The 25,297-nt window shown below is 51.9% G+C and overlaps 12 protein-coding genes across 12 annotated transcripts; 7 read left to right on the forward strand and 5 right to left on the reverse strand.

Annotated features, from left to right (window-relative positions):
• Nucleotides 1-2,425: 2,425 nt before the first annotated feature.
• On the forward strand, nt 2,426-4,258 carry COCCADRAFT_91769 (uncharacterized protein; the record flags this gene model as incomplete). The annotated part of the gene is made up of 2 exons (XM_007712394.1): nt 2,426-3,267; nt 3,319-4,258. 2 exons carry the CDS (start codon nt 2,426-2,428, stop codon nt 4,256-4,258), a joined length of 1,782 nt encoding a protein of 593 aa, XP_007710584.1.
• A 761-nt stretch (nt 4,259-5,019) lies between these two features.
• COCCADRAFT_48118 (uncharacterized protein) lies at nt 5,020-6,051 on the forward strand (the record flags this gene model as incomplete). The annotated part of the gene is made up of 1 exon (XM_007712395.1): nt 5,020-6,051. A coding segment is annotated over one exon (1,032 nt), but the record flags the coding sequence as incomplete, so codon positions are not given.
• Nucleotides 6,052-6,120: 69 nt separating this feature from the next.
• COCCADRAFT_35325 (uncharacterized protein) lies at nt 6,121-7,377 on the reverse strand (the record flags this gene model as incomplete). The annotated part of the gene is made up of 1 exon (XM_007712396.1): nt 6,121-7,377. The coding sequence occupies one exon, from the start codon at nt 7,375-7,377 to the stop codon at nt 6,121-6,123; it is 1,257 nt and encodes a 418-aa protein (XP_007710586.1).
• A 619-nt stretch (nt 7,378-7,996) lies between these two features.
• On the forward strand, nt 7,997-10,018 carry COCCADRAFT_91728 (uncharacterized protein; the record flags this gene model as incomplete). The annotated part of the gene is made up of 2 exons (XM_007712397.1): nt 7,997-8,350; nt 8,429-10,018. The coding sequence occupies 2 exons, from the start codon at nt 7,997-7,999 to the stop codon at nt 10,016-10,018; spliced, it is 1,944 nt and encodes a 647-aa protein (XP_007710587.1).
• A 1,079-nt stretch (nt 10,019-11,097) lies between these two features.
• COCCADRAFT_91707 (uncharacterized protein) lies at nt 11,098-12,641 on the forward strand (the record flags this gene model as incomplete). Its single annotated transcript, XM_007712398.1, has 2 exons — nt 11,098-11,262; nt 11,313-12,641. The coding sequence occupies 2 exons, from the start codon at nt 11,098-11,100 to the stop codon at nt 12,639-12,641; spliced, it is 1,494 nt and encodes a 497-aa protein (XP_007710588.1).
• Nucleotides 12,642-12,904: 263 nt separating this feature from the next.
• On the reverse strand, nt 12,905-13,656 carry COCCADRAFT_91639 (uncharacterized protein; the record flags this gene model as incomplete). The annotated part of the gene is made up of 2 exons (XM_007712399.1): nt 12,905-13,231; nt 13,429-13,656. 2 exons carry the CDS (start codon nt 13,654-13,656, stop codon nt 12,905-12,907), a joined length of 555 nt encoding a protein of 184 aa, XP_007710589.1.
• A 609-nt stretch (nt 13,657-14,265) lies between these two features.
• On the reverse strand, nt 14,266-15,871 carry COCCADRAFT_35329 (uncharacterized protein; the record flags this gene model as incomplete). The annotated part of the gene is made up of 2 exons (XM_007712400.1): nt 14,266-15,176; nt 15,226-15,871. 2 exons carry the CDS (start codon nt 15,869-15,871, stop codon nt 14,266-14,268), a joined length of 1,557 nt encoding a protein of 518 aa, XP_007710590.1.
• Nucleotides 15,872-16,197: 326 nt separating this feature from the next.
• COCCADRAFT_91673 (uncharacterized protein) lies at nt 16,198-17,652 on the forward strand (the record flags this gene model as incomplete). Its single annotated transcript, XM_007712401.1, has 3 exons — nt 16,198-16,310; nt 16,362-16,461; nt 16,516-17,652. 3 exons carry the CDS (start codon nt 16,198-16,200, stop codon nt 17,650-17,652), a joined length of 1,350 nt encoding a protein of 449 aa, XP_007710591.1.
• Nucleotides 17,653-17,755: 103 nt separating this feature from the next.
• COCCADRAFT_35331 (uncharacterized protein) lies at nt 17,756-18,802 on the reverse strand (the record flags this gene model as incomplete). The annotated part of the gene is made up of 2 exons (XM_007712402.1): nt 17,756-18,626; nt 18,678-18,802. The coding sequence occupies 2 exons, from the start codon at nt 18,800-18,802 to the stop codon at nt 17,756-17,758; spliced, it is 996 nt and encodes a 331-aa protein (XP_007710592.1).
• Nucleotides 18,803-19,270: 468 nt separating this feature from the next.
• Nucleotides 19,271-20,212, forward strand: COCCADRAFT_91763 (uncharacterized protein; the record flags this gene model as incomplete). Its single annotated transcript, XM_007712403.1, has 1 exon — nt 19,271-20,212. One exon carries the CDS (start codon nt 19,271-19,273, stop codon nt 20,210-20,212), a length of 942 nt encoding a protein of 313 aa, XP_007710593.1.
• Nucleotides 20,213-20,795: 583 nt separating this feature from the next.
• Nucleotides 20,796-21,801, forward strand: COCCADRAFT_35333 (uncharacterized protein; the record flags this gene model as incomplete). The annotated part of the gene is made up of 2 exons (XM_007712404.1): nt 20,796-20,829; nt 21,026-21,801. 2 exons carry the CDS (start codon nt 20,796-20,798, stop codon nt 21,799-21,801), a joined length of 810 nt encoding a protein of 269 aa, XP_007710594.1.
• Nucleotides 21,802-22,539: 738 nt separating this feature from the next.
• On the reverse strand, nt 22,540-23,994 carry COCCADRAFT_35334 (uncharacterized protein; the record flags this gene model as incomplete). The annotated part of the gene is made up of 2 exons (XM_007712405.1): nt 22,540-23,807; nt 23,979-23,994. 2 exons carry the CDS (start codon nt 23,992-23,994, stop codon nt 22,540-22,542), a joined length of 1,284 nt encoding a protein of 427 aa, XP_007710595.1.
• Nucleotides 23,995-25,297: the final 1,303 nt, after the last annotated feature.

Consider the following 25,297-nt stretch of genomic DNA (forward strand, 5'->3'; position numbering starts at 1 on the left):
CTTTAAATTAATTGAGATGCAAGACAAAGTCTACCTTGCCTTTGAGGCGATAGAGAGCGTCATTATCGTGTCATAGCTATTGTAGTGTAGAGCGTTGGGTCAAGTTAGGTGGGGTGGCCGGATGACTGATTTGGCCGGATGACTGATCCTTGACGTTACTCTGTCCTAAGATATAGGAGAAAGCTACTGCAAGTATCAAAGGTCCCAATATGACTTGGAGCCTGTAAGTAAAAACCCTGCGTAACTTTGTAAAACATTTTGTAGAGCGCGCCATTATGTAGAGCGAGAGATAGGAACATAGCTAGGATCAAGGTACTTGTTAGACTATCGGGTTGTTGTGGGCACAAAGAGAAGGCGACAATGGTAAAGGTTGTTAAACAGTCTGTATTCACTATGAATAAACAGCTGCAGAGATAACGTAGTGTTCGTTGGGCTTACATCTACTTCGCTAAATAAGATGTGACCAAGCAGGCCTGGTTTGGACCAATAGACCCCAAAGGCAGCTATAGGAGTTCAGAACAGGCTAGACGCTGACAGCGCTCTCTTTAGACCAATAAAAAAGTAGCGTTCTTAGTATTGAGATGGCTACTTGTACTAGCATAGAAGTACTAAGGCAGTTCGCCGACAATTAGGTCCAGGTCAATGTCGTTCACTATCCGTTCATTATTCCTGTTATTATTACCGTCGTTAATCCCGCCCTTTCTTTGTCTCGTTCCTTTGATGCTAGTAGGGAGAATAGATCATCTCAAAATATGCGTCCATAGGGTCATCACTAGCATGGAAGGAGCACGCAGAGCCAACATTCTCGTATCGAAATGGACTGGTATACTAGTTGTCAATAGTTGATGCAAAGCTGCCAGTCATACCCACGCTGTCAATGTGATGTCATATAAGTGTGGCACCCTCAAGAAGGCGTAGCTCCATACCAAACGTATAATCTTACATTGAATTGGTGCAACTCAGGCGGCCTGCTTAATCTAATTCTACAAGGCGTTGCCAATTTTGGCTCGCCAATGTGCACTAGGGATGGTATAACATTAATTCTGGAGTAAGCATTGCAAATCTTTTCGTAGAGGAGACTATTGGATGCCTCAGCTGCTGTAACAAAGTCTATAGCCATTCTCAATACAGCAGACAATAGCCATGGCAGCTACCAGGGTGACAATGGCTGCTTTTTCTATCGTTTGTCACCCTTTGCTTTCCCGAAAAGAGACCGAACGTGCCAGAGTGTGGGGTCCTCAATTATTTCCTTGCATAGCATGGTGGTGCGCTGTTCGGCTTCCTTTTGGGGGAAATGAGCTCTGCAGTGAACCTCAACCAAGCACACTTTGGAGTACACAATTTTCGAATGTGCAGGTTGCATAATATTTGCTTCCACCAGCAGCACGGCGGGGAAACTATGACAAATTCTCGTAGCGTTTGTGAGGGGGACGCGAAAATTCAAAGTTTGAAGATTGCTCGATGACTGGGCCGACATCGTGGTCTAGAATGATTATGTGATTATGTCGAACAAGGATCCGGCATGTGGCCAATGGCATACTTTGAGGTTGTCAATGAAATATATGTACTAAGTATAGATGCTTGCCAGATCTTTTGATCAGAAACGGTCTTGGATGCGTGTTTGTGTCAGTCAGCATCAAGATGAGAGGTCGTAGTAGAAAAGCTAAGCTGGAAAGTTCGATCATCTGTGTCGCGTGCTTGCAATTCATCCCATCCAGATGGATGACAGTATACTTACTGCTGTTGCGGAAAATTTATATGATCCAGATGCATGCTGGCAATGTCAGAGATAAGGCGATGAAGATTGTTTACAATTGGGTTTGGTTGGGCTTGAAGGCTCGTTTGTTGGGCTTACTGTTGTCCTGGTCCGACCGCGGCACAGTTGCCATCCCGAGTTGTCGCCGCCACCAAGCCTCTCACGGGAAGAGGCGCACCCTTCAGCTGCGTGCCAACATTCGCCAGCCAATGATGCCTCGTCGACCAATCTCTCCTATAGTCTTATTCAAAAGGGACACGACTGCTGCAGATGAGGCTGGAGCGGACAATGGCTTCAGTGCCAACAAGGATGCCGGGTAGATAGCCGAGATGGTGTGGCCGCCATGGCGGGATTGCGGGAGTTTGGTTCGTCCAGACTGGAAGCGCGGCAGATCGACGGTATGGAGACCTTGTCAAAATTCAGGTAGCGGCGCAATTCGGAGGGGACAGGGCAGATACATAGAGGGCCAGTCTCTCCTGACTCTGGGTTTTAGCTCGATACAACGGGTTCCGCCGCTTCTTCTTCGGTGCAGCAACTGGAGACGAGTGGATCACGGTGGAGAAGAACAGTCCGGAAACAAGAGTGACATCACCAACACCACCATTCCTATCCCACCTACTTACGTATTCTTCCGCCCTGCATGTCCCCTGCGAGCTGGCACTTGGCAGCATGAACCGAACCGCCCAGCATCTCGCAATCAGCCGACCGCCTCCCGCCGATAGCTTCCCATCCATTGCCAGCATCCAGAGGCCGGAATCACGTGCGTCGACCGAGTCGGTGTCGAGTGCAGAGGAAAGGCTACAATGGCGCAGTCACCCCAATGTCGCAACCCCATTTCCCGACTCACCGGAACACAATCCCTTTGATGACCCCAATCTAAACTCGTCATTGCCGCCGAGACACCAGGCCGACGGTGCGCACGAGCAGACACAGAAGGAACAAGTCGAGGATGCGTGCCACGACGATTCAAAGACTGACACAAACGCATCCGACAAGACCGAAGAGCCCAGGCCTTTGGCTCCCATCATCAGCAATGTCAGCACCAAGCGTAGCGCCCGAGGCACCCTCAAGAGTGATGTACCCGAGAAGAGGAAGCAGCTGAGCTTCAAGGAGCGAATACGGCATTTTACCTGGACCTGGTTTTGTCTTACAATGGCTACTGGAGGCATTGCCAACGTCCTGTACAGTGTCCCGTTCCGCTTTCGAGGCCTCTACGCCATTGGCTGCATCTTCTTCATCCTCAACATTGTCTTCTTCCTATTCAACTGCATCATGATCTCTTTCCGTTTCTACTTTTACCCTCGCACATTCAAGGCCTCATTTCTGCATCCCACCGAAAGTCTCTTTATTCCTGCCGCCGTAGTCAGCTTCGGCATCATCCTAATCAACGTCAGCCAGTACGGTGTCGGCCATTCAGGCTTGGGCAATTGGCTGGAGAAGATCATGATTGTTTTGTTCTGGATGGACTGCGGTCTTGCTGTCTGCTTCTCCGTAGGCATCTACTTGCTCATGTAGGTCGTTCCTACCAGTCGCCTCGCTCATGTACATACTAACCAACGTAGGTGGTCTACAACAACATTCACAATCTCCCAAATGACACCCATCTGGATTTTCCCCGCCTACCCACTGTTAATTATCGGTCCCCATGCTGGCAACCTAGCCCCCAAGGTCGACAACCCAACCACAGCCCTCACCATCATCCTGACCGGGTATGTTATCCAAGGAATTGGATTCCTTGTCTCGCTCATGATCTATGCTGCTTTCATCTACCGCCTCATGACACAGAAGCTCCCTAAGGAGTCGCTTCGCCCCGGTATGTTCATCAGCGTTGGTCCCTCGGGTTTCACCATAGCAGGAGTTGTCACAATGGGCCAAGAACTTCCGAGGGTTGTCGCGAGTGACTTCATGGGAGAGGGAAACGGCGAAATCGCAGGCAAGGTCGGCATGATCTGCGCAAACTTTCTCGGACTATGGCTCTGGGGCCTTGCACTCTGGTTCTTCCTGATAAGTGTTGGCGCTCATTGGTCTTGTGCTAGGCGAGGAAAGATGGACTTCGGAATGACGTGGTACTCGTTCATCTTCCCCAACACTGCACTGACGACATCCACCTTCGCCATCTCCCGATGCCTCAACGGCAACAAGCCCATTGCATACATTGGCTGCGCCATGACTGTTGGCCTCATAGCCATGTGGTTTTTTGTCATTTTCATGAACGTTCGGGCCGTCTTCATCCACCAAATACTCTGGCCAGAGAAGCAGGAGGATAGGACCGAAGGAGGCTGGAAACAGCAGACTGCTGAAGAGCAGCAAAGGAGACAGCGCGAAAGAGAACTTGCTGATGGAGGAGAAAGCATTAGAGAACGCGCATGGAACAGAGCCAAAACTTTTCAGAGGAGAGATCGGGCTCCTACCTTTGATGGCCAGGGAGCACCCATGCCATCATTGGCCAGGGCCCAGACTGAGACAATGGCTAGGAAGAGGAGATGGAGTTTCAGAAGGTGAATGCAGAACATGAGGTGTAGTCATGGTTTGGAATATGGAGTTGCATTGGAGAGCTCAAGGTTGTTTGTCGCTTTTGTGTCGAATTAGTTGATACCCCTATAAGCGTTTCGCATTAGATTGTACCACTTTTGCATTTACGGTTAGAAAAAATTGCAGTCTCTTTATGGGTCACAAGAATTTAACTTTGAGTCACTAACATGTCGTTTCCAAAGATTTTCTTGCAGGGAGAGTTTGCACGTTGATTGTTCAAGACCCACGGCTGTTGCCGTAACGTAGTGGGGACCGTTGCTCCACGACATCCCCACCTCGGCTTCTCCGCAATCACTACTTGACACCAATATCAAACTCAGATATACCACAACAGCTTGAATAGAAGGTTAAGGCTTTGCACATCAATTCAATAGAATTCGTCAGGCGAATTCGGTGAGTATTGAACTCTAAAGTACCCTCGCATATATTTTGACTCACGTTGAAGCAACCTGAACTTTTTCCTTTTAACCACCCACGCACACCATTTCCCAAGTTTATCCTTTTTGACACCCTCATCGTTTTATGTAAAACCCTCGGTATTCTCATTTCGTGCCAAGTAACACTAACTGAGCACTCGTCAGGCTAATTACCAACCCTCGAACCTCTCTTTCACTTCAAGACTCATACTCTAGCCTGAAATGGCGACCGGTGATAACAGCCAGACCGGACCTTCTCAAGTCAACGCACCCAAAAGTGGCGGAACCCCAGCAAATACAGTCTCAATTGGTGCCATGGGCGATCAAGCAAGTACCGGCCCTGGCGACATCGTCTACACGCCCCCCGAATCCGTCACTGGCATAGCTTCCTCGGTCGGAAGTGACAACACCTCAGCAACGACCCTACCAAATGCAAACGCATCAACACACCAGGGCATCTCCGGCGCAGGTTCAAACATTAGCAAGCGCGAATACATCTACTTTCTCCCATATCCCCTCCCACCCGGCACCGAAGTCCCCTACTCCATCCACCTCCCCGAGAAAAACCCACTGAACCTCCCCTCTCACCAATTCGAGCCTACAAACACCCTCGTTCTAACCAGTCCCCTCCGCACCTTCGTCGATATCCGCGTCTACAAAGCCTTCACCACATCCACCGCACCTACCCCCAACAGCATCAACCAAGGCTCCCAGCAACGCCTCGAATGGGCCTTCGCCGGTACTTCGACATCCGTGCCTATCCAGCCCTCCAGCGCCTCCGACAGCGGAACCCAAAAACTACAAGAAGACGAAGAGTGGGAAAACGTAACACATTCTACATGGAAGCACTGGCTCGATTCGCGCTACAGCGTCGGTGATGCCAATATCCCCGTGGACGAAGGAGATATGTATCCACTTTCTGAAGAGTTGACGCTCGAAGTGGGACATGCGTATCATCCAGCGCTTGAAGCGGTAAAGACGCATGAGGAGATGTGGCGAGATGAAGAGATCAAATCGACATGTCTCTCTGCGGCTGGTAAGGAGGGAAAGAAACTTTGTGTTGTGCTAAGGTGCCGCGATGATGCTGCGGGGGCGAGAGGCGTGATTGTGCGTGTGGGACAGTATGTACAGGGTATATTGATGCAGGGGGATAAGACGACGGTGGAGCGCTGGGAGTGGGCGGTGGAGAATGAGGGGGTGGATGAGATGGGGAAGTGGCAGCGGACGGTGAGGATTGGTGCTGCGTTTCTGCCCTGTGCCGTGTGTTTCCGAGATGCGGTTTTAGCGGTGGGAGGGAAAGTGCGGTATGGAGAGTTTGAATGGGTGGTTGAGGAAGTTTGGGGGTGGGTGTGAAAGAGAAAAAAAAAGATGATTGAGATCGATTGAGCAACAGTTCGGAAAGATAACTACATGCTTTCAGCAATCGTATCCCCACCCTCCACCCTGCACACTCCTTCCTACCGCAAAACTCAAGTCCATCCCCCGTCCCCCCTGCACCGCCCTCGCAACCCTTACCCCCTCACTCAACACACTCAACGCCCCATCCACACCCGCATGCCCCGTCAGCGACCCGGGCATACTCGGATCCTCATCGCGCGCCATAACACGCCTCATCATATCCTCAGTAGCCTCGCCCTGAAACCGCTCAAGCGCCAAGCGACGAATCCCCACCTTCCACATGTCAAACCACTGCTCCTCACTAACCGTCGTATACCTCTTCTCGCCGCGCTCATCCGTTGTCGAAAACGGCCATTCGGCACGCACAACGGCGTAGCGCCTAGTCGCAAAGAACAAGACGGGCCAGGAGAAAATCCAGAGAAAAGAGAGGTAGAAGAGCCAGCAGACCCATGTTTTGAGGCGGAGAGTGTTGATGCGGTTGGAGGTGTAGATGTCGATGTTTGCTTCTTCGATGGGGAAGGTGATGCTGATGTTTCCGCGGTAGTTTGTTGAGTGGAGGAGCCCTGTGATGCGGTTTCTGAGCTGGGTTTCTTCGAGGCCGGTGATTTGGCGGCGGAGGCGGAAGATTCGCAACATCCGGGGCGAGGCGCAGTAGCGGTGGCACCATTCTGTGAGTGAGGGTGGGGGAGAGCTGCCGATTTCTATGTCGTGGTTTACGCCGGGGGCGCGGTGGGCGAGGATGGTGCCGCGGTGGGTTTTTTCGCCATTGGAGACGGTTACGAGGGACATTGGGGAGGTGTCGGAGGGGTTGAAGTTTGGGTGGAGGTAGTATTGGAGGTTGATTACGATGCGGAAGTCGGTTACGTGGTGGGTTTCTTTCTTGTTGTCGTTTTTGCGCACGGTTTCTTTGTGCGTGCCCATTATGTAGATGAGGGGGACCGGGGCCGAGTTGGCATAGGCACGGATAGCTTCTTCGAGTTGGGCTGGGTCGGTGTCGTAGGCGGGCTCCATGACATCGACGGTCTCGACTACGCAGGGCTTGCCGTACTTGAAGCTGGGGCGGTCGTGGTTTGTTCGCGTCGAGGGTGGTGCCACATGGCGGATGGGGATCGCTGAGGCGGGAACATGATTGCTGGCTTCGCTGTCGCTGTAAGAGGGAGGGAGGCCAGAGGGTTCTGGTAGGTCGGTGTATGCGTAGTCGTCTGGTGTGGTGTGGAGCGACACAGCTTCAGGGTCGTCGCGATAGCTGGGCGGAGGAGGGACAGGCTTGCCCATTTTGATATATAGGGGTGGACAGCACGATGGGAAGAAAGTTATTAAGAGAGAAGAGATAGTGAAATAAGAAAGGCAATCATCAGCCCTAATGATATCTGGAGGATGGCAGGCGACCGGTGAAACGCCACAAGAGTCCCAGCGCCCATGATCAGGCAACCATTGGTTTATTGGCCTGCGAAGGATTCTGAGACGCGCCAAGCATCTGCAGCTGCAGCCATAATTTCAAATATCACGAGGTTGTGTCCATATTGGTAAATGTCCATAGAGGAAAGTCACGTTCACGTGCGATTCGTCGTATGTATCTTGAGACGAGGTGTGGTGCAAGCATATCGCGGGGAAGGGTCAGGCACGGAGACGCTAGTGAAGCTTAACTCCGGAGCCAAAAATTTGGAGCTCGACGCGACAGCGGCTCGACCAAGGACACTGCATATTCACTGAACAGTCATATCCCGTGTCTGACTGGACTACAACCTCAAATCTGGCCTCCGTCACACCCTGTATCCGCCGTATATGTGGATTGCGAGCGCGCCCAGTCATCACCCACAAAGCATGGGCTACCGGTAGCTCTCTTCTTCGCGCATTCCACCCAACTTTCGCAATGGCCTCCAACGACGTTCCTATGGCCGACGCGGCGGCGCAAACCATTGACGCAGTTCCCCAAGCCGGTCAGCATATATCTCATGAAGGAAAAGAGTACACCACCATCAAGGAGGGCCTGGCGCATATTCTCGTCCCACATGGCGTTCCGACCTCGACCGACCCTAAACTGTCCAAGGAAGAGACCCAGAAGCAGCAGGTCTTTTACAACCCTATTCAGCAATTCAATCGCGATCTGAGCGTTTTGGCCATCAAGACATTTGGCGAGGATTCTATACGGCGGAAATTGAACAAGCATGAGCAGTTCAGGAAGAAGAACGAGCGCAAGAGACAGCGCGCGCAAGCAAGTCGGGCAGCAGGAGATGTAGCGGAACCAGTCGACGAAGCGCCCGAAACGTCTGGCGCCGAGGATGAGGCGACCAGAAAGAGGAAACTTGCGGAGCTTGAACTGGAGAATACTGCGGGTCCTTCAAAGAAGCAGAAAACCGCTCCAGACGGGAGCGAGGAAGAAGTGGAGAGCGGAGAAAAAACATCCTGGAAACCACCCTTTAGTATTCTCGACGCACTATCTGCTACCGGTCTGCGTGCTCTCCGATACGCTAAAGAGATTCCCTTCGCAACCGCTGTCACTGCTAACGACATGTCTCCCAAGGCGGTAGAATCGATCAAGCTCAACGTCAAGCATAACAAGCTGGAGGACACCGTTACGGCCAATACAGGCAACGCTATAGCCTACATGTACAGCTTCTGCGACAAAAAGGGCTACGATGTCATCGACCTTGATCCATACGGCACTGCCGCTCCTTTTATCGATGCAGCTATTCAAGCCGTCAATGATGACGGACTGCTATGTGTCACCTGTACCGATTCGGCCATATTTGCGTCGCATGGATACCTGGAGAAGACTTACTCGCAATACGGTGGCCTACCCTTCAAGGGCGAGCCATGTCACGAGGGCGGACTGCGCTTGATCTTACATGCCATAGCATCCTCGGCCGGTCGCTATGGCATGGCCATTGAACCTTTACTGTCCCTCTCCATCGACTATTACATTCGAGTCTTTGTGCGAGTGCGAAAAGCACCCAACGACGTGAAGCTACTGGCTGGCAAGACAATGCTCGTATATCACTGTGAAAGTGGCTGCGGCGCATGGTCTACGCAGTTCCTTGCACGAAACAAGGTCACCAAGAACAAAAATGGCGACCCGATGTATAAACATGGCTTTGCCCAGGGGCCTTCCGCGGATCAGCATTGCGAGCATTGCGGGCACAAGACCCACCTCTCGGGACCAATGTATGGTGGCCCGCTGCATAACGTTGGTTTCATCGAAAGAGTACTAGCGCAGCTCAATGAGGCAGACCGACAGACGTACCCGACAATGGATCGCATACAGGGCATGCTGCACACCGCGTTGGAGGAAATCACGTTTGGAGCAAAGCTAGAAAAGTCGAATGGCGCACAAAAGACAGAGGTCCTGGATCCCCTTATTCCCAAGGCCGATCCTGCAGAGATAGATCACCACCCCTTCTTCTTCATACCCAGCGCAGTCGCCAAGGTAGTTCATTGTTCCGCTCCGCCGTTGGCAGCACTACGGGGAGCACTGCGACATGCAGGGTTCAGGGTGACGATGAGCCATTGCAAGCCGGGATCGATCAAGACAGATGCGTCGTGGAAAGACATTTGGCACGTTATGCTTGAATGGGTGCGGCAACGAGCACCGCTCAAAAACCCAATCAAGAAGGGAAGCCCGGGACATGCCATAATGGAAAAGGCCAGTGGAACCTGCTATACCAGAAGCACTGCTCAAGAGCCAGCGCCTGCTCAAGCGGTGTCTGCCGACCCAGCGCCAACAGCGCAAGAGGATGCCGAAATGGCCGATGGTGGCTCAGAGACCAACGGGACGAAGCAGCTGCCAGCTTACCTCGAGACCAAGTTCGAGGTCAACTTTGACGAAAAGCTGGGCAGGGATCATGACCGGGGAAAGTACGTCCGCTACCAGCTTGCTCCACGCGAAAACTGGGGCCCAATGGCACGCGCAAAATGATTCAGGTATAACGAATGAAAAAATGGAAAGTAACGCATCCCTGCTTGCACATGTTGTCGTTGCGATGTCGCCTTGCATTTGCATTGTTTTGCAGACTCGTCTCCAATAATCATCATCTCCGCATCCGCCAAACATGGGCAGACGTTGCGCAAGTCAAACGTCATCGCACTTGTGCTGAGCCAGGACGACAGCAACCACCAATCGCCCCACCAGGTAGTTTCAATTAATCTCGTTCGCACCATTTTCGTGCGTCTGTTGTTGTTTTTTTCTCATATCCCGGGCGATCGTTTTTCAATTCTTACGCTGCCTCCAGCATCTTGGGCCGGGGCGACACTGGCATGCCTGCATGCCCGCATCTAGCAGCCAAGCGGAGATTTGTCTGCATCTGTGCCTTGCATATTGGCTGTTAGGCGACCGGCTGATGACGACCATGTGGATAAACGTTTTGACGAGATGCTCGAGGAAGGAGTATACGCGAGGGCAAGACTCCGCGGAGTAGGCTGGCTAAAATGTGCCTGATTTCTCAGCACAAGTTGTAGACCCGATGTAGGCTTAAGCGTTGTGCTACTCCCGAACAAGGTCGGAACGGTTGACTTATTTGCAGAGCGGGAACACTAGCGGCTCAAAACTTCGACCGCTCCACCATGTCATCACGTCGTCACGTTCTTAGCACGCGGCAAATACTGCGATCCACCTGCGATCTGCCCCCCTGCGCGCACGCGTTCACGCTGTATCGACAAGTTTTTTACAGGCCCGAAAAGCATAGAGCGTACGATCTTCGCCAATAGCGCACTTGATTTGCCCGCCTCACATGCCCGATGGCATTTCCAAGAAACCCATGTCGTAGCTAACTTCTCTGTGAATGCGGCCTTCACTGCCGCATCCGCTCAGTCATGAAATCATGTCGTACTAGCCTTCTTTAGACGACATACCTGGTTGTCGTTGACACACTGCTTGCAAATTGCGTACAAGTGATGCGGTCACCGGCGCACAGCATCTGTACTAGATGTATATATTGAACTGTAGATGCGCCCTACGTTCAGACCTCACAACATTACGAACCGACAACTCTTTTCAACATGTTGACCAAGAGCCTCTTTGCCACCTCTGTGCTTGCGGCTTTCGCTGCAGCCGCTCCCAGGCCAGACGTGCCAGGCTACACTGATGCGGATGCCAGCTTCTCCGTCACCTTTGACCCAGCTGAGACTCCCGCCACGAGTTTTGGTCCTGATGTCCAGGTTCCTGTGAGTACAATACCCAAAACTAGTCTTGAGTTTATCTGATCATTGATTAGGCCATTCCTACCACTGCTGGCTCGGCCCCTCCCCGAAGGAGCTCCGACGTAACCGGTGCTACCAGTCACGGTCCTTACTCTGGTACCCCAACTACTACCGGAGCTGAGAAGGCACCTACCACCCTTGGCACTGTCATTCCTCCTCTGCCACCAAACCCAACGGCTACTTACTACAACACCAATGGCAAGCCTCAGGACCCCATGCCCATTCCTTACATGCCGGCTGGTGGTCTCGGCACCAATGGCACCCTGCCTCGCTACATGGTGAACAGTGACTTTGACTACGAGTCTATTGCTCTTGGTCTATACCAGGAATGGATTGAGCTTGATCTGTTTAACAACGGTCTTGCTGTCTTCTCTGAGCAAGACTTCCTTGACGCTGGCCTCACTGCTGAGGACCGTGCCTACATTGCCTTTATGGCTATCCAGGAAACTGGCCATGCCACTCTCCTGTCCAACATGCTTGGCGAGACTGCTCCTCCTCAGTGCACATACGACTACCCATTCCGCACTGTCCGCGAGTTTATCGACTTCAACATGAAGGTGACCCGCTGGGGTGAATCTGGCGTCTGGGGATTCATTGCCCACTTGGACTCTCGCGAGGTCGCCAACATGCTTTCCCTGTCAATTGCTACCGAGGCTCGCCAGCAAATCTCTTTCCGTCAGATGATGGGCCTCCCACCTATGCCTGTATGGTTTGAGACTGGTATTCCTCAGTCGTGGCAATGGACCTACCTTGCCCCCTACATCAGCTCTTGCCCTCAGAACACCACTCGTCTGGCATGGCAGAACTTCCCGGCTCTGTTCATCGACAACCAGCCCAACCCCAACCGCTTCTCGCCCAACGACACCCAGCCAAACGAGGTTGCTGGCCGCCGCCCTTCTGACCCCTCCGACTCTACTATCCCCGCCGATGAGAGCTGTGTAAACGTCAACGCTACTGAGCACCCTGGCTACTCTTGCTCCCCTGGTATCGCACGCAACCGCAGTGAGCCCCTCTCCTTCCCCGGCAGGCTCGTCAACCTGACCTGGGAGAACCCCGGTAAGCCTGTTGGCCCCAACATGTCATACATCACCGATACCGTTGCTGGCGCCCCCGCTTTCGTCGCCTGGGTCTCGCAGCTCAACCTTACCTACACTCCTCTGGAGATTACCGGCAACAACACTGGATACACCTACCAGCCTGCCGGCGAAGTCTACGAGGGAGACCCTGCCGCCAACGACACCATGTTTGTTGCTCTCACCGACTCTGACCCGTACCTTACTCCCTTCAACCTTAGCATGATCAACCCTCATGTTGTTGCCCTTGGTCTTTACCAGGCTGGTTAAAGTGGGAACGTATTGGAAATGTAATGCATCAAAGGCTTATTAGCCGGTTTTAATCTGACAATTGTATGATTATTAGATGGGAAGTGGAAAGAAGTAGTTTATGAAGTTGTAATGATACCAATCTACGAACCAAGCATTCTATCATTGAAATATCCAAAGTCGTTTTTTTTTCGTGATGTTCGTACTTGACTTTATCTTTTGCCATTAACCTTTTCTGATACTTGCTCTGACAAGCAAAAAGACTATGGAGGCGAATCGATAAATCACACCACACCCCCCACCCTCTCCATCTCCCCCCTCAACCTCACCATCTCCTCCACAACAACCTGATGATCATCCCACTGCTTCAACCCACTCACCACCACCACCGCAACCATGCCATCGCACCCTTTAATAAAAACCGGTACTCCACCCCCGTGAATCGCATATTGGCCTGCCGTCTCCCCCAGGCCTAGTTTTGCTTTAAATGCTTCTTCGTCGCCACCGTACTGGTTCTGCAGACGCCAGGTGCTCGCGGCAAACCGGATCACGGCGGCGCGCTTGCGGGAGATCCAGATGTCGTTGTCGGAGGAGGTGCCGGGGTGGGTTACCTGGGGGGTGGGGGGTTAGTATCAACATTCTCTTTCTCTTTCTTTCTCTTTTGAATCCTGCTGTTTATATTCTTCTTTTTTGAGTTTTTTTTTCTAATCGACTTCTTTCTATAAGATTCTTTCTACATGTGTTTTCCCGCCCCTCGCAAAAAAAACGAAAATGGGGGGAAGGGGATATAGAAGGGAAAACAACGTACAGCGTGAAATAATACATGCGGTGGTGTACTAATCGTTGAGATGTGCACGACGGCTGGTCTCTCTTCCGTGAGTAGTCTCGTGCGCAGATTGACGCCGAGTTTAAATGCTACGTCTCCGTTCCAGAAGGGGAGCGTGCAGTCTTTTTCTTGCGCTTTGATGGCGTCGATGTCGCGGGGTGCGGTGGCGATGGGGGTGTGGTTGGGGACGGTGACATCGGGGGTTTCCATGTTTTCTTTGGTATATCTTTGAACGTAGTTGGGATTGAGTGACGGGTTGTTTTTTTTAGGGAAAGAGAAAGGTGGATTGGGGCAGAGATAAAGAAGGATTAACGGAGGTTTTGAGAGGGAATTGATATAGGAATTGATGGGAAAGAGGGATGCAAGATATAAAAAATGGAAATGGAGGTTGTTAGTAGAACTAAATAGGCAATTGTAACAGTTGCCGATGCCGCCCGTCTGGGCGCTTTTTTTTACAGCTATTATGGATAATTGTGGTTCCCTTGCGGGGAAAGAAAGGTGCGCTATTGTTGGCGCTAGGTGTTTCCCCCGCCGCGATCATTGATCTCTTCTTCTTACCTATAGATGTACTTGAATATTTGTGGATGCGCCTCTAGCTGAGGAGACGATTACTTGGGATCGTGATTTGATTTGCTCAGGGGCATCGTAATCATTACACACACTAAATCTATATAATGAAACAACAGACTTTTGCGCGGTCCTAAACCGGGCGCCATCTTCTCCATGACTGTTTTTTGACCGGATCAAGCAGCTCGTAGGGTATACGCTAAAGGACTTCAACTCGAAAAGGAGAAAACACACATAGAAACTTTTGAGACCTCAACCCTCCTCAGTGTCCATCTGGTCACGTCCTCTTCTCGCACCTCCACCACGACCCCGTCCGCCGCCTCTACCTCCACGGCCACCCTTGCCCCTCTGCTCATGGAGATCCTTCATCTCCCTAACCGCTATCCTCTGCGCCTCGTTGACTCGCTCCATATACACCATCGCTTCATCCTTGTTAATGACTTCTTCTGGAATCTGCTTACCAAGAGCATTCTCAATGCGCAACCAGATCTCGAGATCGTACTGTGTGACAAAAGAGACCGCCTTACCCGACTTTCCAGCTCGCGCTGTTCGGCCAACACGGTGAACATACGTCTGGGAATCGCTGGGTAGATCGAAGTTAACGACAAGATCGACAGCAGGGATATCCAAACCACGGGATGCTACGTCGGTGGCTACGAGGATGTCGCGGCTTTGAGTCTTGAACTTGTTGAGTGCGCCTAGACGAGCGGATTGCGAAAGCTGGCCGTGAAGAGGAATAGCGCCGAAACCGAGGGTGCGGAGGAGAATGGCTATGCGCTGTGTCTCGTTGACTGTGCGGCTGAAGATGATGGTTGGGTGGCCAATGTTGTCGTTTAGGAGATGAATGAGGTACAGGTCCTTGTACTTGTGGGGAAGGAAGATGTATCGTTGAAGGAGTGTTGAAACGACTTGATGGGACGAGCTGCTGATGCTCACTCGGACGGGATTCTGCAAGGCAGCTCTTTGCAAACTCTCGACTTTGCTGCTCATGGTCGCCGAGAACAGATATGTGTGTCGTCCTTCTCTAGGTAGTACCTTCAAGATCTTGTCGAGGACCGGTCCGAAATCAAGGTCGAGCAACCGATCGGCTTCGTCGAGAACCATGTACTTGAGGTGCTTTAGGGAGAAGCCTTTGGTATTCTCCAGATGGTCAAGCAGACGTCCTGTATACTGTCAGCTTCTACTGTTTGATGTTGGACAGACTAGACTCACCAGGTGTAGCAACGATAATGTGTGGCTTCTTGGACAGAGCGATTGCCTGAGGTACCATGTCCATTCCTCCCACCAACGTCGCACACTTGACATTGATGATGCTGCCGAGAGCGTCAACCTGCTGTGCAATCTGATATGCCAATTCTCGTGTCGGTGCCAGTATCAGCCCAAAGAGCGATTGCTGTTTCTCCAGCAGCGCTTGAAGAATTGGCAGGACGAACGCAGCCGTCTTTCCAGATCCAGTTTCAGCAAGTCCAATGACATCGCGACCCTCGATAGCCAGAGGTATAGCTTGAGCCTGAATGGGCGTCGGGTTTGTGAACTTGAGGTTTTCGCAAGCGTCGCAAAGTTCTTCGCGCACGCCCAGGTCGGCGAATGTCTTCTTTGCCTCGTCTGCGCCAGCCGTAGCAGCCTCCGCCTCTTGCTCAGACCCAGATGCATTCGCTACATTCTGGTCTTCAGAATTGTCCGAACCATCCTCGTCTCCCTCCTCTTCGTCGTCATCGCTCGACTCGGGTTCTGGCGGTGGTGTGGGCTTCGCCACAACTTTTTTCGCTGGTGCGCTCGCCGGTCGCGCTTTTTTTGACGACGACGTAGCCGCAACGCGCACGTCTTCGGTTCGTTTTCTCTTCGCAAATCCAGGCATTTTGATATGGATAAACAGTTCAGGAAAGATGTGCGAAAGTTGAAGTCGATACCAGCCTATGGCACGCATGGACCACCGAAATCTTGGCGAAGCGGACCAGACCCACAGAAAAGTTTCCAGTTCGCGACCGGTCGCGACAGAGCAGCCGATTTCACGACATCGACGGCTGCTTTCAGTCGAACACCCCAAGTCCCGCTTTCGCCTATTACTGCGCCATTCCCTGGTTCATTTTCCAAGAATTTTGATACAGACATCAGGGTTGAGTTTCGGAAAAGCCGACTTTGAAGCTGTAGACCCGCCCGAAGACGTACGATTGAGCTGTCGCAATGGCTCGTGGAAGAGGAACTGCGAGGAAGAAGCAGTCGGCAAAGGACAAGGAGTTGGCAAAGAAGCCCGTTGCAGGTCCCAAGTCTATGGTGATCCGGATTGGTGCACAAGAGTGAGTTGGGTTTTGCCAAAAGTCTTTAATCAAGCCGCTCACACAGCTTAGAGTCGGAAAATCTATCTCAGACCTCGTCAACGATGTCAGGCATTGTTTGGAACCCGATACCGCTATTAGGCTCAAGGAGCGACGTGCGAACAAGCTCAAGGTATGCTTCATCCAAAGGCCCACGGTCTTTGTCCTGATCTCTAACAACTTGTAGGATTACCTCGTCATGTGCGGTCCGCTAGGTGTTAGCCATCTGCTCCTCTTCTCTAGGTCAGAAAGCGGCAACACAAACCTTCGACTCGCCCGTACTCCCCGAGGTCCTACGCTCCACTTCCGTGTTGAAAACTATTCTCTCTGCAAAGATATTATCAAAGCCATGAAGCGCCCGCGATCTGGTGCAAGCGACTACTTGGTTGCACCATTGCTCGTCATGAACAACTTCTTGACAAGCGACAGCGACAGAGAGAAGCTGGGGGGAAAAGCGCCGCCAAAGCACCTTGAGAAGCTCGTAACGGACATGTTCCAAGGCCTCTTCCCACCGATCCAACCGCACACCACCCCTCTTCACTCAATCAAGCGAGTTCTCCTCCTCAACCGCGAGCCTCCTTCTGAGGACACCGGGTCCGTCAACATCAGCCTGAGACACTATGCAATCACAACAAAGCAAGTGGGAATACCAAAAGCCATTCGACGACTCTACGCAGCTGAGAAGCTTGTAGGGAGCAGGGAAAGAAAGAAGAGCGCACTTCCTAACCTAGGCAAGCTCGAGGACGTCGCAGACTACATGCTCGACCCCTCAGCAGCAGGCTACACATCCGCCTCGGACACGGAACTAGACACAGACGCCGAAGTCGAAGTCACAGCTCCAGTCCGCCAAAAAGTGCTTTCGCGCCGTGAAAAAGAAAAGCTCAAAGCTGGCGACGAGACCTCGCACGCCCGCGCCCGCGGCTCCAAGCCCCGCGTGGAAAAACGTGCAGTCAAGCTGATTGAGCTGGGCCCCCGTATGAAGCTGCGCCTCACTAAAGTCGAAGAAGACGTGTGTGGCGGAAAGGTTCTCTGGCACGAATTCATTACCAAGAGTAAGGCTGAGGAACAGGAGCTGGAGAAGAGGTGGCAGCAAAAGAATAAAGAAAAGGAGGAGAGACGGCGTATTCAGCGGGAGAATATCGAGAGGAAGAGGAAGGAGAAGGCGGATAAGGGAGAGACTGCTGAGGGAGAAGGCGAGGAAGGAGAGGAGGATGAGGAGATGGAGGATTTTGAGGACTACGACATGGACGATGATGTGTGGCAGGATGCTGCGGATGCAGGAGAGGAGGGCGAAGACGATGAAGATGAGGAGATGGAAGAATGATTGATGTAAAAAATGATCTGTAATGATACCCCGTTGGACGCTTGCATCACGCAATTGTATACATCTCAATACATGCGTTTCAACTCCATCGTAATTCACTCCCTCACGCCCCCTTTGGCTTCTTAATAATCACCTTCTCCCCATCCGCACTCAATTCCCACCCTACGCCCTCCTGCACCAGCTCCTCCCACCGCCTCTCCGTCGTCCTCTCCACAAACGGGCGATCCGCACTCAAATACGCCTTGCCCAAACACTTGAGCGCATGCACCCTCATATTTCCATCCGCCCACTCCATGACGCTCCTCTGATACCCATCCACCGCCCTGCGCACACGCCAAAACCCCACATAATCATCCGCAACCAGAGCTCTCAGCACGGCTTCAACCCGCCAGTCCTTATACCCGTACTGCAGCTTCGTCTGGCGGGCGCCCGAGAAATCCGATTGGCGACACGCTTGATCGAGGATTAGGAGGCCGACGAATTCGTGGAGGGTAGATGGTGGGAGCGGGTTCCGTGGGTGGATTATGTTGAGGAGGGAGAGGAGGGAGGGAAGGTAGGAGGCCCAGTCGTGGCAGAGGATGCTGACGTGGATGGCGAAGGTGTAGGCGCGGAGGGCGAAGGAATCGGAACGGCTTGATGCTGTGATTGCTTCGCGGAGTTTACGCAGGGAGGAGAGGACTGTTTCTAGTTCTTGGATTGAAGGTGCGAACGCTTTTTGTGGAATGGGGTGGGCGGAGGGGGCAGTAGTGGTAGTGGTGGGTGGTGGTTTAGTGTTCTGGTATTCTGGAGGCGCGTGTTTAGAGAGGGACAAGGAGGAGAAGGAACTGGTGAGTTTGAAGCTTGCTTCGCTGTTTTGTGTGTCGGTTGCGGAGGCAAAGAGGTTGTCTAGTTCTTCACGGTTGAGGGCGCAGAGTTTCATGTAGCGTTCGATGATGCGGTTGAAGTAGGTTTCTTGCGTCTTGAAATCGTTGAGTCTGCACAATCAGCGGGTGTGCTGATTCAGGCGAGGCAGAGAGATGCGGTACCGTGTCTCGCCTTTGCTGGGTAGCCCGTAGCTCTCGAGCATGTCTTCTCGGACGGGCTTGAGGCGGCTCCATGCGCCTGATGCAGCGCGGCGGCTGCTTGGACGGGCGGGGTCGGTGGACTTCATGGAGGCGGTTGATATGATTGTGCGAGAAACGAGATGTTCAAGTTAACCCGAGAGATGTTTTCAGCATCGGGCTGTGTCGTTGCTGAGAGGTACTGCGAGCCATGGTGGGCTTGGATAAAGACAGTCGCGTAGGAGACACCATCGAGGCAAGGTGGGATGGAGGGGCAAGCGCGCCCGAGCTCACTTGAACCGCGTCGCTAACCCGCTGAGACGGCGTGATAGCAGACATGCCATATCATCGATTTTCCGGAATGCTATGTAGCCTTTGGTGATTGTCAAAAGGCGACATGTGATGCTCGCAAGATTCACTGGATGTGGCATAGCTTGCCAGAGGTCCCTGGAAGTGCGTACCAGTTGGCTCGAGTCCTTGCATGTCGCCTCACACCATTTAACCCTCGACCTCTGGATAACTATCTTCAATCCCAAGTGAACACGTAATCTCTGTCTTAATTCGTTCTTACTTTCATTATGGATGCTGTCAAGGAAGCAGCTTCAAAAGCCGCAGATGCCGGCAAAAAGATAGAGCAAAAGGTGGAGGAAAAGCTAATATTAGTATGGGACGAGCTTTCTCCCTGGCAGCAAGACAATCATTACATTCAAACTGGTTACCGAGCGCCGTCAAACTCCTACTCCAAGTCGTGGAAGAGTCTGGGATATCTACACAACGAAACAGTCAACATCTACACACATCTCATAGGGGCTCTCCTCGCAGCTGTGGCTGGCATCGCTCTGTACTTCACATTGGGACCACGCTACGCGACTGCGACCACCGAGGATGTGTGGGCGTTTGGGTGCTTCTTTGCCGGAGCAGTGGCATGTCTGGGTATGAGCGGGACGTATCACACCATTCAAAATCACTCGCACGAGGTAGCCATATGGGGCAACAAGCTCGACTATCTAGGCATTGTCTTCTTGATCTGGGGCAGCTTTGTCCCAGTGCTGTACTATGCCTTCCGAGATGAACCCGAGCTGAGGAAGACATACTGGGCCATGATCACAACGTTGGCAGCGGGAACTTCCATCGTATCCACACATCACAAATTTCGCACGCCAGCGCTTCGCCCCTTTCGAGCCCTAATGTTCGTGCTCATGGGCCTCTCTGCCGTGTTCCCTGTTCTGCATGGGATACAATTGTACGGAGTCGAACACCTGCGAAGAAGTATTGGATTGGACTGGATTTTGCTGCAGGGCGTCTTGTACATCAGCGGTGCTGTCATCTATGCCGCCAGAGTGCCCGAGAAGTGGAGTCCGGGAAAATATGATATTTGGGGCTCCAGCCACCAGATATTCCACGTGTTGGTTGTTCTAGCTGCCGCAAGTCATCTCAACGGCCTCGTCCAAGCTTTTGACTATGAGCACGGCCAGAGAAGGAGCGAAATAACGGCAGCGCTGGGGAGCAAGGGGCTGTAGGTTCGGTGATATACAGGGCGACGTGATTGGGTACGCGACAATGAGGTTCCCATTGAACTATCCTCCGGGTATTGAGGGAATGAGCACCTCGGTAGCTATAGCATGTCCCTTTCTTGTATGATAGATACATCTGTTTTGCAGACATGGATAATGGCCTTCTTCCATGGCCTTCTGGAATATGCGCTTCTGTACAAATCCAGTAAAACTCTGAGACGGACCGGGGTGTTTTGCGCGATGCGAACGCCGCACAGACTGGCCGATGACGCCGTGCCAGCCACCTTCCCCATGAAATGCTACACGCGTGGGCCCGGTCTGACCAATCACAATCCTCCGCCAGAGCTACCGATCTTGCAGCTCTCCTCCCAGCACTTCATTCTCCGACGCCCATTCCTCTGTTTACTCTTTCATCTACACGTCGCGTCTCTGACCACTGTTTGTACATCATCGCTACACACCAGATCATTCTTGAAAGCACTCTGCGCGCCAACCTCCTCACTACCTTGCTTCTGCGACGCCAAAGGCTCTTTCGCGAAGCATAACGTCATCCCATATCACCTGCGATTGCAAACCCACGTTACACACAATGACTGACACTGAAATTCAACAAGGAGACAAAGGTACGCGCCTCTCATTATTTCCATGTTCCCATATCATCGAGCCCGGCGCGACTACGTATAGTCAGATTCCGTTCGGCGCATTGCGCTCACTCACGCGCACTCTTCGCGCATCCCGGCGCGTTAATGCGGCCTCGGTCGCCTCGGTCATGTCTTCACTGAGAATGTACAACATCATCGCTAACGCGTCTTTCTTCAGTCTCATGGAACTGGGGTTCAGGACAGCCCAGCGGCACCGTTGCCGAGGTCAAGGAGCAGGGCGAGCTTGCCATTGAATCCAACAAGGGCAATACGATTAAGAAGAATGCCGACCCTGAAAACCCTGCGGTTCACGTTGAGAGGTCAGGCAACGATGTCGTGAAGCGTGCCTCCGAGCTTCAGATCAATGAAAAGGCCGAGGGCGCTAACAGCGACTCCAAGCAGGAGGACAAGAAGGACGACGCCGAGAAGTCGGAAGAGAAGCCGGCTGAATCAGACAAGAAGGAAGATGACAAGCCGGCTGAATCCGAAAAGAAGGATGAGGAGATGAAAGACGCACCTGACAGTGAGGAGAAGAAGGAAGAGCCTCACACTAACGGCGAATCCAAGAAGGAAGAGTCCAATGAGACAAAAGAAGACGCCAAGGACGATGCATCAAAGGAGGAATCCGATGAAAAGTCTGACGAAAAGTCCGAGGCCGACAAGGAGGATGACCCAAAGACCGGCGACAAGCGCAAGGTCGAGGAGACTTCTGAGAAAACCAACGGCGCTGATGCTGATGCCGATGTTGAAGCTGAGAAGCCTGCTGAAAAGAAGGCAAAGACTGACGAAGCCGATGGTGAAGGCGAGGCCAAGGAGGAAACCGAGACCAAGACACCCGCTAAGAAGCCTGGCCGCCCCAAGAAGGAGAAGAAGGAACCTGCAAAGAAGAAAGAGCCCAAGAAGGCTGCAACTGCTGACGGTACGCCACGCCGAAGCGGCAGGAACAAGGCTTAAACAACAAAACCCTTGCTACGGCCCATACTTCAGTATCCACCAGTGCACTCTCGCCTCGCAGTCTGAAATGATATTCCAAGCACAAGTTTCTTGGTATGCGCGTTGATTTTGGATATTGTTGGATGTGGCGTTCCATTGCGGTCAATTGGTGAGCGAAAACAGACTATATCGACAATCGAGAAAAACTAAATGAAGTAACGGCAATGGGAGGAAACGGATATGGCAATGGATGGTGGCGCTCTGGGATCCGGTCTTTTTTTGTCTGCTATCCTAGTGGCGCTTTTTGTGTCCTCTTGTTGTATAATAAAACTCTTGTCTACGGCTTTTTATGGGAGGATTGGACAAGGGAAAGCATTTCAAAGCTAAAAAGGTACATCGAATGCATGCTATGAAATATTATTGTCTGACTTGTGTTTCTGTGATTTCTTACATAATAACCACGCGCATCGATAGAAGCTGAGGTTTCTGGGGTGTCGCTTCGCATGTTTAATTAGACACGACTTTAAGTAGACTAAAAGCAAAGCTTCCCCACCCCGTCGTGGACTGGGAGATTTTGGATGTGCATCATTTGAGAGCAGCTTGCGCACTAAGAACAAAGAGGGACTATATACAGCTTAGTATATTTGTTGAAATTACTTTATATCGAAAAGTCTCTATTCGATGACGGCACAGGTGCCCTGAAATAGAGAGTCCTTTTCAGCCTGATCTATGTTACTCTATCGAACATAACTTCCCATGCTATACCTTCACTTTCAATATCCACCTCCTTCCCAAGCAGGCCCACCTGCTGAACAAGAAGCTAATCAAACTCAACCCGAGAACTGCACAAAAGAAGGCCACCATGGGCTGAGGTCCAACCGTCTCCACGAGCTCACCGCCAATTGGAATACAGACAAGGGTTGCCAAAGAAGCGATGAAGTACATACTCCCATAGTAGCGGCCAAACTCTTCTGCTCTGCACAACTGCCCAACGCATGCAGGTGTCAGAGCCATCCAGGAGCCCGTGCCGAATCCAAAGAGGGCCGTATAAGCGTACAGTGCCGGCAGTGATGTAGTTCCAAGAGGCAACCAAAGAACCAACATCCACAACAGCGTGAAGACTATCATGATGAAGAGTGTATTGAACCTCCCAATCTTATCCGCAACGTACCCCGGGAGCAAGCGTCCAAGACAAGAAACCCCATTGAGTACCGCAATGAGATAGAATCCAGTATCAGGCGGGAAGTCTGTACTCCTTGTCGCATACGTCGGCAAAATGCCTAACCCCCCAAACAACACCACCTCAAATCCAAACACACTCAGCGTAAACAAGCTCAGTCGCAAGTCCCCATAAATCGAGGGCGAAATAATCGCCTTCTTCTTCGCCGCCGCCGACGGCGGAATCCTCGCCTTCATCAACCCATTCGCCACTACAAAACACCCCAAAAACACAAACCCGAGTATCCTAAGCGACCACGCATACCCGTACTTTGGCAGCGTCGTCCTCAGAACCAGCGGAATCGCCAATCCACCCCCGGAACTCCCCATCATCGCCACACCCTGCGCCAACCCCCTCTTCTCCTTAAACCAATGCGCCACAACTGCTAAACTCGTCGTTGTAAGCGCTGCACAAGAAAACCCGCCTAGTACACCACAGCAAAGCAGCATCTGCCAAAACGTCTTGCACTCTGCCAGCAAAAACACCATGACTAGAAAAGCGGCACTGCCGCCCAGCGCGATCCACCGCGGACCGTACCGGTCGAATAGCGGACCCACCCAGATACCGAGGGCGAGGGAGAGATAGACGAATAAGGAGGGGATCCAGCCGATGTCGCGCGAGGACATGGAGGAGAGTTGGTGTTGCGACCAGTGGTCTTGCAAAGTGCCGATGGAGACTTGCAGCCCGAAGGAGGGGAAGAGCATGAGGAAGGCGGAGAGGACGACGAGCCAGGCGCGGGGACCGCCTTCGGGGAAAGGGGATTCGGAGGTTGGGGTTGGAGAGGTGAGGGGGAGGCCGGGTTCGGGGTCTGTTGGGTGAGAGGGAAGTTCTACATCGTAGCTTGGAGACTGTTTCTCGGTGTCTTGGTGTTGGGGGTGGGATTTCATTTTCTGGTCGGTGTCGTGGAGTGGAGTATGGATTTCTTCAGAGGCTTTGTTGGCGCTGGGTGTTGGGAGGGTGTTTGTTGGGCTTGTTGGACTTGCGATTGGATCCATTGTGACTCTTCAGGACGACCCGATACTTTTCCTGCTTTTATTCTTTCCCGATAGCTCAAAATCGTAAACAGATAAGAAGATGGAAGAAAAGGTACGAATTGCGTCAAGTCTCTGCGACAGCGTGAACCAAAACCACACAAAATGAACTTTGTCGTGTAACTAAGTCTACATTGGTAGTTTATCACATGGGAAGTCCACTAACATGGAATTTTACATGTCACCGACTACTATTCTGCAGACCCTTTGCCAATCTTACAATGGCGGAGCGCGGCAAAGCCGCACATCTTATACCGTATCCAGCACGTTGTGGGTGTCTTGGCAGTTTGCGACAACGGGGGCCTCGTTGACGACGGGATTGCGGCAAACGGGTAATCTAGGCGTGGCGGGCGGTTACACAGCGTGCATCATGTGCGCCCTATCGCTTGGAAGGAATGACTAGTGGGACGCCCAGGTTTTCTTTGCAGTTGGTGATGACGAGGGTGCCCCGCGGAATGTGGTTGGCTGGGTTAATGCAGGTCGGAGTGGATTTGTTACTCCGATGTTTCTTTGAGCATGATGAGAGCTGGAGTTCCGACATCGCATTTGAATGATTTGAGATTGTGTGATACTTTATGAGATTTGAGACATGAGATACTCATGTGGTTGAACTGCGTAGAGAGATTAAGACTGCGGTTTAGGTTGTATCTTACCTGGCGGAACAAACTGTGTGATGGCTAGGAAGTATGGAAGACTAGAGTGTAGGTAGGTGGGACGTTGCTACTAGGTGTACCAGTCCTAATTATTTCTATGTTTACGTATACTCGGTGCTACTCCGCGAGGTTATTTTCGACTTGTATCTAAGCTTCGAGCCGGTTATCGTGAACATCGACCTACCTTCTTCATTGTCAGTATTGGGCTTCATACCAGTTCCGATTGCTATATTGACGGGAAATATATGACGTCATTGAATACCTCGCTACTTAGAGATGTTCTTTCAACTCCACATAGACATCAACTAAGGTTTGCTACGAACCCAATGCTATCAACAAACTTTACAATTCAGAAGACAAACACATGCCAAGGAACTCGCCATACTTGCAAATACAAGACAGTATCAACGTGTGGGCTTGGCATGCGTCGTCTAATGTGGATATTTTGATTACTGTCAGTCATGCTGGCCTAACAAACGTGGATCTAGTAAAAGCAACTGAGAGTCCCAAGACTTTATTTCCTGTTTGGGTAACAATTCTCAAGCATCGATTGCAGTGACTTTTTCACCCAACGAGAGCTCAACGCCAGCACCCAACGACTCTGGACACACCGT

This window comes from Bipolaris zeicola (assembly GCF_000523435.1).
Source record: "Bipolaris zeicola 26-R-13 unplaced genomic scaffold scaffold_43, whole genome shotgun sequence".
In the NCBI taxonomy this organism is placed as follows: Eukaryota; Fungi; Ascomycota; class Dothideomycetes; order Pleosporales; family Pleosporaceae; genus Bipolaris; species Bipolaris zeicola.